This window comes from Rutilus rutilus (genome assembly GCF_951802725.1).
Source record: "Rutilus rutilus genome assembly, chromosome: 23".
Classification (NCBI taxonomy): Eukaryota; Metazoa; Chordata; class Actinopteri; order Cypriniformes; family Leuciscidae; genus Rutilus; species Rutilus rutilus.
Window position 1 is genome coordinate 14122487 of NC_140233.1, and position 12116 is coordinate 14134602.

Below are 12116 nucleotides of genomic sequence, written 5' to 3' on the forward strand. Positions count from 1 at the left end.
GTATTGCGAGATTTTGGGGAACAACCTCCTTCCCTCAGTTAGAGCATTGAAGATGGGTCGAGGCTGGGTCTTCCAACATGACAATGACCCGAAGCACACAGCCAGGATAACCAAAGAGTGGCTCTGTAAGAAGCATATCAAGGTTCTGGCGTGGCCTAGCCAGTCTCCAGACCTAAACCCAATAGAGAATCTTTGGAGGGAGCTCAAACTCCGTGTTTCTCAGCGACAGCCCAGAAACCTGACTGATCTAGAGAAGATCTGTGTGGAGGAGTGGGCCAAAATCCCTCCTGCAGTGTGTGCAAACCTGGTGAAAAACTACAGGAAACGTTTGACCTCTGTAATTGCAAACAAAGGCTACTGTACCAAATATTAACATTGATTTTCTCAGGTGTTCAAATACTTATTTGCAGCTGTATCATACAAATAAATAGTTAAAAAATCATACATTGTGATTTCTGTTTTTTTTTTTTTTTAGATTATGTCTCTCACAGTGGACATGCACCTACGATGACAGTTTCAGACCCCTTCCATGATTTCTAAGAGGGAGAACTTGCAAAATAGCAGGGTGTTCAAATACTTATTTTCCTCACTGTATGTCTCTCTTATCTGACACACTCAGATCAGTTCATGGAGTCTCTCCTAATGAGCTGATGATCTGGTTCAGGTGTGTTAAATAAGGGAGACATACAAAATGTGAAGAGCAGCGGGTCCCGAGGACTGGAATTGAGAACCACTGCCATACAGGAACAGGAAGTTTGACAAATACAAAGGTATCCTCCGGTGTCGTAGCTGGACGCCGGCGGTGTGTGTACACTCATAGAAACAGAAACAGTCGTCCGTCAGTCCCCGTTAAAAATCTCCACAACACAAATATTGTAGTACAGCTGCTTAGTTTCGTAAATGTTAAACTTGTTTAAAAGTCAGTGGTCTGATACGTTCAGTTTATTGTGGGAGATTTCGTACATATAGCAACTGCATCTCTATTGCTGTGTTTACCTAGAAACTATTGTGAACTGCTTAGTATAAACACTTATAGGTAACGGTGACGGTTAAGATGTTTGTTGAAAATCCCCTTCATGCAGTGGACCTCTAACTCTGTGTTTGTTTGTGTGCGCAGACACCGGTGACCCTTCCAGTACGGTATCCAGTGCCGGGCCATCGTCTCCATCTGTAGCAGAGTCTTCGTCCAACTTTGGATTCAACAATGAGTAGATGTCTTGGAAACACTTTTGATCAGTTTTGCAGAGAGATCGACTTTAAGATTGATATGGTCCTAGTTATAACTTGTAAGATGACAATATCGTACTATCTGCACTTCTTCCTGAACAATACAGAGCAACTTTGGCCGAGAGTCATCAGCTGATAGTTTGATCTGTCAGCAAATACAGCTCTGGATCCAGTAATTAGCTCTTCCGTTGGAGTCAGATAGTAATTATGATCCCAGATTCAGTGGCAGAGAGACAGAGACTTTACAGACAATAGTAATTGTCTGTGCTTCTTTTTTTGTCACCCCACACCAATGTAATTACATGGCACAGAATAAACAACTCGAATAAATACCCAAAGGAGCATATAGACCAACAAGACCACACGAAATATGAATATTTAATCCGATCCAGTCGAGAAAATGTAATTCTACCACTGTTTTTTGATTTGTGTATATTACAGTTATTTTATGATTTTTTTTTTAGATGTTTGATCATGATTTATTTTCAGATTTAAAAGAAAATTGCTGTATTTTTATTCTATGAAATCCAAAAGGTATTGTTTGGGAATGAATAAATGTGTGCCCAATGAGCTGCAATAGACTTTTTCGAGAATGTTCAGCTGGTTGCAATCTGCTGTTGTGTTTACGCTGTAAAGTTAAATAAGTATTTAATTTTAGAGAATTGTATTACTTAATAAAATTGCTGTAATGTGTATTTGTGTGTGGTATTATGTTTTATGAATGAAAGGCACGGGTGCTTCAGAGTTTACCGAACCACTATACCTTGAAATGATTTGTTGGTCTCTCAGACCTAATGCGTTTTTAAAATTCAATCTGTGGTGTGTCTCAAAGAGAGTGAAGCAAAACAATAACGATGACTCATGCTTTGCCCTCAGCTGTGCTGCTGTGTTGCTATAGGGACGGATTCTCATCTGCTTATTGACTTCAACTGTGCGACTGCAAAGTAAAGTGTGTGTGAAGTCATCCCAGGCAACCTGCGAGCTAAAGATGAAGTCATACTGTGCTGTTAGCTCATTTTCATTCATGTGGGTGCACATATGCTAAACGTCCAGCGTTTATTTTCCCAGAGGGACCTGATGGTGTGGAATGGTGAAATAAAATTCAGAATCGGGTCTTTGAAGTGATTTATATCATGCGTATTGACTTTTCCTAGTTTGAATTGCATACTGCATAATTCATTTAACAATTTATGTGTGATATAAATTCTGACAGGTTATCGAAGCCATTAATCAGGTTTGAAAGACATAAATTGCTCCCACTTCTCTGCCCTAAAATCTGGCCTGCTGCTGCTGGGTAACGGCTGGTAATATAAAAGACATCGTCATAGCAACAGCTCGAGTCCAGTACTCCGCGACTCTGAGCTCGCGAATTAAGAAGTGTGTCATCGGCCGGTTCCGGAGACTGAGAGGCTTACAACCACTTAAGCTCCTGCCAAGAGATTTTGGAAGGGCTGAGGATGTTGAGTTAGTATATTAGTATGAGGTAATGTCATTGTAAAGAGAGAAGAGGAGAAACTGTTGAATGCTGCCTTCAGGTGTTATCGGAAATTTTGTTCGTGATTACGAGCTCGTCGCATTGATGTGCTTTGTTGTCGGAAAGAACATGAATCATAGAGGACACATTTATCTTATTAAAATCGTATTAAATCCAAAAATGATATGTATAGCGTCCTGTTCTTTGACATCGACAAACTAATAAAGAATAGCAGCAGCTAAGTTATATCGTTCTCGACAACGCCATGTTTAAAGTTTATGGCCCGTCCAACTCGGTAACTTGAGTATCAAAATGATCAAGTTCCCAGTGGTAAATACGACTTGAGAGGGCGTAGTTCATGTCCAATTTCGAACAACTTGGGCCTAAATTTACGATAGCACGTGAAGGCAGCATAAAAGACTGATTCAGTACATATTTCGACAGAAATACCAGATTTCCTCAGAAAACATTTTCGATTCATACCTTAGATGAATGTTAAATGCCAATGAATTTCGCAGTGTTTAAACTTTAGAAGCGTTAAAGGGATATTCTGTCATCATATACTCACCCTCGTGTTGTTTCAATCCTTTATGAATTTCTTTCTTCTGCTGAACAGAAAGGAAGATATTTAGAAGAATATCAGTAACCAGACAGATTCTGGTCCCATTGACTTCCATAGTATATATTTTTTCCTACTATGGAAGTCAATTCGACCAGAAACTGTCTGGTTACTGATATTCTTCTAAATATCTTCCCTTCTGTTCAGCAGAAGAAAGAAATTCATACAGGTTTGAAACAACATGAGGGTGAGTATGATGACAGAATTTTCATTTTAAAGTGAACTATTCCTTTAAAGTACGTTACTGGTATCGGCTAATTCATGGTTTTTAATCCTTAAAGGTGCTGTATGAAACTTTTTGACTGTACTAAAGCACGAAAATACCATGTTTGCAGATGTTTAGGAAACCTTCTAAGTTCACTGCTACAGTCAGTTATTCTACTTTGAAATAATGGGTTCCATGTCTGAACGTCTGTTTTTGTTTTGGTCTGTGTGATCCCGCCCGCTGCCAATTCACCCAATGGTATTTCGACACATTGCAGTGTTTGCCTGCTGGTGGAAAACACAGCGTATTGTTACAAGTCACCAGACAAACTAGGTCAGAGATCGCAGACTCTACCCGATCCAAAAAGCCTCAGCATCCATCTAGAAAGCTCTATGTCCAGAGGCATATTAAAACGCGGCTGGATCAACTCATCAACTTACAGTGCAAGTTCTCGTAGCTATTCTAACGTTATTATAACGTTCCCCTAACGTTATTCTAATGTTAGCCTACTTTAACATTATTCTAACTTTATTTTAATGTTCCCCTAATGTTATTTTAACGTTGCTGTAACGTTATTTTGATGGTGCTATAACCGTTATTTTAACATTTCCCTAATGTTACTTTAATGTTCCCCTAACGCTATTTTAACGTTAACATTATTCTAATGTTCCCCTAACGTTAAAATAATGTCACCCTAACAATATTGTAACGTTACTGTAACGTTCCCCTAACTTTAGAATAAGGTTACTTTAACGTTCCCCTAACGTTATTCTAACTTAATTTTAACTTAATTTTAATATTCCCCTAACTTTTAAATAATGTTCCCCTAATGTTTAGAATACAGTTTGCAATGCCATGTCATTTGGTCCTTGAAACAAGGAATGAAAACAAACATTTTGGCAGAACATAACAGAAAACTGGAACAAAATTCCTTTCAATCATTCCAGAGTGAAATTGTTATTTTTAAATAAGTAATTAAAGTTATTTTGTTCTGATAATTTGTCAATAAGCCATCAGCCATATCACCCTGTAGCCCAAGACTGGTTGCCCACTGAAGCTAAGCAGGGCTGAGCCTGGTCAGTACCTGGATGGGAGACCTCCTGGGAAAAACCAGGTTGCTGCTGGAAGAGGTGTTAGTGAGGCCCGCAGGGGGTGCTCACCCTGTGGTCTGTGTGGGACCTAACGCCCCAGTGTAGTGATCGGGACACTATACTGTCAAAAAGAGCACCGTCCTTCGGATGAGACGTTAAACCGAGGTCCTGACTCTCTGTGGTCATTAAAAATCCTAGGATGTCCTTCGAAAAATAGTAGGGGTGTAACCCCGGCATCCTGGCCAAATTTGCCCCTTGGCCTCTGTCCATCATGGCCTCCTAATCATCCCCATATACTGATTGGCTTCATCACTGTCTCCTCTCCACCAGTAAGCTGGTGTGTGGTGTGCGCAATATGGCTGCCGTCGCATCATCCAGGTGGATGCTGCACATTGGTGGTGGTTGAGGAGATTCCCCCTTCCTTGTAAAGCACTTTGAGTGCCTAGAAAAGCGCTATATAAATGTAACGAATTAATAACATCAAAGAAGCCAGTCATTTCTTTTTCACTGGAAACATTTATAGATACGCTACATCTATTCGCAGATTGCTTTAATTGCCCACTTGAATGCACGAGAGAAAGCGTTTATCTGTTCTATGCATCCGTCAGTTGAAGGCACCGCGGATGGTGCCCTCTGCAACCCCACCCCCCAAAACCAGGGGTCACTTCGTTTTTTGCTTTTGTTTTTTAATTGCCGGATCAGTTTGCATATTTTGGGCTTGTTGTTTGAGACCAGATTGCTTATTTCTCTAACGAAACCTGGCAAAACTGCCAGGCAGACTTCTTGAGGAACCGTTTCAGCCAAAGCTACAGACTGAAGCATTATAAGCCTGCACAGTTCTGAGAAGAATCCACTTCAACATCAAGCACAAACCAAGTAAGACTGATATTAACTATATTATGTAAAACTAATTTATTGAATGTAAAACTATATATATATCCTCAGATATTGGTTCCTCTTTTCCAGTTTCCTTGGGTCATATATAAAAAGTAACATTCAGAAGGTTGTTGCAATCTTTTAATATACATTTTTTATATTGTTTTTTATCTATCCAATTAAATATTTTCTCTTTACTAACCATATATTTAATGTCTTATGTATCCTGCCTCCCTTATATATTTATAATGAGGCTATGAGGAAGAAGTTTTCATAGTTTCATCCCAGTAAGGCCCAGCTGAAACAGTCAAAAAAGGCAAAAGATAGACAACAGTAAGTTTAGAAATTGATAAAACACTTGATGTAACTTTTTAAATAGGTATGCTGTTATTCATTTGTAGTGAGTGTTTTCGGTGGTTACATTACTGTTATTTTGCAGTTGCAGGAGACGAGGTCAACCGAGACAAACACAGAAAGAGCACTGTGAAGGACAGAAATGGTGGAGCTCAATGCAGGAAGATGTTGTTAATGTGGATGCATGCAGGAGCTACAGTGAGGAATGGAATCTGCTGGGATTGTACAGGGATGTACGAACATGAATACCGCTGTAAGCCATGCCATACACTGTAGGATCTCAGTTGTCATTCATGTCAGACTGTACAACAGTCAAGACGCGTTAAAAACGGACTCGTCCGAAGTTTTATATCATCAATCCGTGACAAGTTCGGTGACTGCGATCTGCATTACATGCGGGATCATCGTAGGAGAAGCCACAAACCAGGACTGTGCGTCAAATCTTATTACACTGGCAGAATTTCATTGGAGGTAAAATTTTGAATCGACTGTCGGCGAACATGTCAAACTAGTGATCAAAGACTTCAGATTTTGTCCTAGGATCAGAGGAACCTATTAGGATTCTAAACATTTGTCTCAAACAGCCAAATCATACAGTGTGAACCCAGCTTTAAGGGGATTTCTTGCCATGGCAACAAATTGCTGTTTCATGGAAGAATACCTCAATAATATACATCCGAATTAGTATCATTTCGGCACGGACCCGTGGTATTTCCCATATCTGGTCAGTAATACTCCCAAATTTGTCCAAAATTCTGCGGTGGTTATACTGGTCCATATACACCTCTTTTCATGCAGTGTTTTTTAGTCAACAGTCTGACAAGTTAAGTGTCAGTGGAAAATAAAACAACAAAACGAACCACACAGAAAGACTTTTCCAAATTTTTATGTTTTTTATTGATGATCACCAGGATGGTTCCCTTTACAGCAAATCAGCAGAAATCTACTTTTGCATTGAGAGATTTTAAAGACAAAATGTTGAATATTGCACTAAAGAAGAAGAGAACTAAGATTCATATAGCGCCAAAGAACGAGGAAATATCACAGCATCTTCTCGACAACATCTTAGGGTAAACAGAAGCCAAGCCCATTAATATATGCATATTTCAGTACCATAAAGACAATTAGCTTCAAATATATCTTCTTAAAATAGTTTATTCTGATCATTAAACGATTACATTCAGGAGTATAACTAATAAGGTCACATGCAAAGATGGATACGTATGCATGACATATGGCCAAATGAATCCATCACATGATGATGTGGAATGAAATTGAACTAATAGAGATTTGTAGAGGTACTTTAACTTTGCGGTCTTTTTTTTACCTTTAGGAAATTAGAATTACAATAACCATAGAACTTCCTGAAAAGAAAGCGTTTCACATAAATGACCACGTCAGCTATATTGATTTATATGTACAGGTTACGCCATTTGTTTTGATTTCTGGTTTGGCTTTTTAAGTCATTGTAAAGGAGGAAACCTTACATCTGTAGTATATTCAGTTTTCAGTGTGTAGTTGGTAGCCCTCTGCAAACCAAAGTTGTTGAATCTTATTTTTTAGAGAGTTCTGTATTTTTACTAAAATCAGCAACAGCTGAACATGTAATATTTTGTCATGAGTCATTCATGATTATAACCACGATTCTTTCGGTGACCCATTTTCTGAGGTTCACTGTTCCATGTGCATATTTTGCTAGTTCTTTGTTTTGTTCAAGCAGCATCCAGCAAAGCAACTTTTACATTCAAAAATATTATTTAAAGTTAGTGCATTCATCTTTAACACAAAACTAATTTTGTGTAAAGAAATCACAGCTAATCAACAAGACCATATAGTACTTGTTACTAAGGCCAGTTATTTGAAATAAAACATTTTCAAATATGAAAATATATCCAGACCATAGGACGTACAGTACATATTCAGCCTATTTTAACATAATCCTTCTAGCAAAAGGAGAAAAAAAAGATTTTGGTCTCAGTGTGGGTTTCATTTGTGTACACCGGTGAGATTGGGTTTTAGACTGTAAACCAATAAACTAGTTTAATCTTCAAGGCTGTCTTTTAAAGGCCCTAGGGGTAAGTTCTTTGACCACCACTGGTAACCTGTGCGTTCTATTAGTAAAAGTACACAAAGACCCTGTCACTTTGACCATCTTAAAGACAATTTCTCTGAGTGAATTGAATCTATATTCAAATAACACTGCAATGCTAAATACTGACTTTTACATTTAAAAAAAAATCTAGACAGACGAAAAAACAGATCCACTCACTGTAAATATACTGGATTAAGGTAAGGGATGCAGTGTTTCAGAGCTTGTTTTGGAAAATGATGGATGATGGCACTGCTGCCTCGAAAGCAAGGCTACTTTCAAGGACAAAACAATTGTGCATTTACCAATGAGGCCAATAATTGAATAATTGAATAAAGAAACGGCTCATAATTGAAGATGTAGGGCAGCTTTCTCAAATCAAGTCTATTTCAGTTCCAAATGCATAATACATTCTTCTTGCATTCTTTGTAAGGTGTAACTTCAGGTTAGGTTGAATTAATATTTTACCATCATTAAAAGAGATAAGCTCCATAAAAACGGCAATTAATTTATTAATACTAGCTCTGTTTTCAATAACTGACCTTCATACAGTTTAATATAGTCTATCCGCTTTTCCACTGTCAGGTCAAACCGTTCTCGTTGCTTAACCGTTCCATTCCGTGCCGATCCGGCCCAGCCGGTACGGATATGGTTTCATTTTCCACTGTGGGGCTGATAACGGAGCTCTTTGGAATGTAATACAAATGCGTTAGTCCTTGCCTTGGTATGGTATGAGAGTTAAATAGTGACTGCGTTATGGAGGATGATCAGATTTTAATTTTATTATTAACTTGCGTTAACCTTGCTCAAATAGCGTGCTTGGCTAGCTGGCAGCCAGACAACAGACAAGTGACCAATCCTGAGTGGCCACATCATTACACGCACGTAGCACCAACCTTGATGAGAATTTCACGCCAAGAACGGTTTGTAATCATGCTGTGCTGAACCAAGCTCAAGTGGAAATATAATTGGAACTGTTCCCTACCGTTCTTAGAACCGTTCGGCCCAACGGTGGAAATAACTTAGGTAATAATAGCTACAGTAGTTCCTGTCCACTTCGTCAGACAAAATTAGCTTTTTCAAATAAATTAATATTACTTCATTATTTACATGATTCCTATCTACCAAACTTACTTCATTTTAGAAAAGTGCAATCGTACTTGGTGCAACAATGTTATCATTATAAACACCTGCTGCTTTTATAATACTCTACTTGTCATTAAATCAAAACTGTAATAACTATATTAGCGTTAACTTGAAGTAAGGCTATAAAGAATTTCTAATTCCAGATAATACAATACATAGGAGTATTGTTTTATATATATATATATATATATATATATATATATATATATATACATATATATATATATAAACCAAACGCCTGTGTAATGACTCAGCATTTTCTTTGTCAAACAACACGCAAAAGGCACACGAGGGTTACCCTCACTGTCTGCTCTCACAACAACCATGAAATCTATTTAATTCTATTTATTAGTCTCTCTAACAAATGTCTCTATTGCTACATTTTGATATATAGTGTCATTTCCACAGCTAGTTTCCTTTTAAACCAGTTAAACCTAAAGTGCTTGTGGGTCAGGGAATCTCAGCTTGGGAAAAAAAAAAATCTGGTCAAGTACTGTATATCAGCCTAACACAAACAAAACATTCAGAAAGTTACACGTCTGGATCCTCCACATTAAAATATAAAACAGATTAAGTTGATCCTAAAGTGGCCACATTTAAATTTCAATCATACTTTGATGATTTTATATAAAATTATCATAACAAAATCACTTAAGCAACAGACCATCATGTTATTGACAATAAAATACAATTTCCATCTGACTCTAATGGTGGTCTACTCAAATAATGGACAGATGGGATGCGAGATGATCGTTATTAGTCAGTTTTTGAAGAGAAAGGTGGACCCCAACAGAACCCCTGAACGGATCCCTAAATTAATATACCTACAAAGTTTAGTCTGAAGAGTATCATGCTTTAGGAAGGTAACCACAATGCCAAATAAAAACAACTGTTATTCTTTCTATAACCTTCTATAACCAGTCATATTTTCATATCAGAGCCTATTCAACCAAGATCTGTCATATCAGTGAATTGGTAGTTTGTAAAGATGCCATCTACTTTGCCTTGCTCTTAAAAGCATGTATAAGCATGTACAGTCTTCACTACTATCACATTATTGAGATAAAACTATTTTGGATTTCATGTTTGAATAAAGAATGATCCATCTCTTGTTAACTAAAGGACATAAATCTTGGATTATGGTTGATTTTTTTTTTTCAAATCACCATTTGAAAGAACTGAGATTTGGCACAAAACCTCTTTGGATTAGCAATTTAGAGTACAGTTATTTCTTTCTTCACTCTATATGCTGGTATGTGATCTCATGGAGAGACTGTGTCTAGCCTCATTGTAATAGTAGCTCACAAGACAAAACTGTTTTGAGTCTGTTCTTGAAGTTATTTGCTCTAAGGCCATGTGACCTTATGTTTAGAGTATTTTTTCCCAGGCAACTGTGTCTATATGTAGCTAAGATTGATGATAAATGATGCAGAACATGAATTAGATGGTGCATTAACCAACTTACAGCGGGCATTTTTTGTGCTTCGAAATTCGAATTCCAGGCAGGACAAAATCTTGGTCTCTTTAAGTTATGTTAAAGAAAATAAGTCAACTCAATTTGCAATGCAACTTCAGCCTACGTTGAACATTATATTACTATTTCATAGCAGCTAGCTAGTGAACATTCAGTTTTCTGCCAAAGCCTCGCAGAAGCAATCAAAAATGTACAATAGATTCAGGACCAAAGCTTACATTAAAGTCCTTTGACAGCACTAGGATTTTGTTGCATTTTGAGGATTAGAATATCAACTATAAATATTAGCGGACGGAAGGCTGTGGGTGGAGTAACTCATCTAAACCTAAAAGATTAGAAATGAATGAAGAATGAATGGCAAGCTTTAAAAAGAAAAACAATTCAAAATTCTATTTTGCAGGCAGGGAAAGATTCATCTTGCATGACCACTGTGCTGCTGCTGGCCAAGACCATTATATTCAGGTCCTGCTGTTTCTCATGGGTCTGCTGATACCAGTCCCGAGTTACCTCTGTGTCATGTGTAGGGATTAAAGTGACCTGAATGAGAAGAAGATTGTCATTGTCAGATTAACTATAAAAGATGGTGGTTCTGCTTGCAAGTAAGACCTTATTTCAAACATTTTGAGCGACCTCCTCTCCTAAAATATAAATACATGCAATGTAATTTCATGCATAAAATCCCATTTTTACTGCGAGACAAAAAAAAAAACTTGTTAAATAATTGGCTTTTATCTTGTCATTGTGCTAAAGCTAAAACTTTTTTTTCTTCTTCACAAAACTAAATAGATTTTTTTCCAACTAGTTTTATTTTTAAAACTAGTACAGTAAATAGGATATTGAAAATAAAAAATATAAAAATATAAATATATTATAAAAATATTATATTCTAAAAAACAGTTTAGAAAACAGTAATAGAAAATAGTAATGTCAATTTTCAAACAAATCCTTACATTACACATATTTAATTAATATTTTGAGTGAACTTTAACTTTGACAGCCCCCCAAAAATGTAGTTAAAAAAAATATTTTAGAATTTTTGCCTACTCCCTAACACTACTTGTGTTCCCAGATACCAGTTTAGAAACTGCTGTTTTGGAGTATTACTACAACAGACGCACCAACTTTGTTTCATGACTTTTAGTTTTTAGTGTAAAGTCAAATGGTACCTGGAGATTAGTGCCCCATTGCGCTTTCCCTTCTAGGAGTGCATCTAGAACTGCACGACTGGGTTCACCACTGCCTGGATCATTTCCACTGACGACGTAGTATGCTGCTCGCACTCGCTTGAAGAACTCTTGATCAACATTTTTAGCACTGCAGTGGTTGGGAATGTAAGCTAGGTCGACATAGATGGATGGTCCAGGTGGAGTCCCAGTGCTGGATTTCAGGTTGGAGCCTAAACATTTTTAACATTGGTTATTTGATAATTGTCTGGCTTATACCGATATTTATTTTTATGTTATGTTCGATAAACAATAAATGGACATTATAAAAAATAGCTGTACTAGTTTGTCTAAATAAATTAAATACAATGCATTAAAAACAAAGTGAATTTAGGCAT

The 12116-nt window shown here is 37.2% G+C and overlaps 2 protein-coding genes across 9 annotated transcripts in view; one reads left to right on the forward strand and one right to left on the reverse strand.

Annotated features, from left to right (window-relative positions):
* The window catches only part of ppip5k1b (diphosphoinositol pentakisphosphate kinase 1b), a 38140-nt gene extending 36218 nt beyond the window's left edge, over window positions 1–1922 (forward strand). For all 6 annotated transcript variants that reach the window (XM_084397367.1, XM_084397370.1, XM_084397368.1 and 3 more), the window contains one exon: window positions 1118–1922. In XM_084397367.1, coding sequence (XP_084253493.1) covers window positions 1118–1212 — 95 coding nt within the window. In that variant the 3' untranslated portion in view covers window positions 1213–1922. The remainder of the gene's footprint in view (window positions 1–1117) is intronic.
* Window positions 1923–10152: 8230 nt separating this feature from the next.
* Window positions 10153–12116, reverse strand: part of map1ab (microtubule-associated protein 1Ab) — a 35954-nt gene continuing 33990 nt past the window's right edge. For all 3 annotated transcript variants that reach the window (XM_084397550.1, XM_084397551.1, XM_084397552.1), the window contains 2 exons: window positions 11722–11951; window positions 10153–11092 (listed from right to left, as the gene is read on the reverse strand). In XM_084397550.1, coding sequence (XP_084253676.1) covers window positions 10937–11092; window positions 11722–11951 — 386 coding nt within the window. In that variant the 3' untranslated portion in view covers window positions 10153–10936. The remainder of the gene's footprint in view (window positions 11093–11721; window positions 11952–12116) is intronic.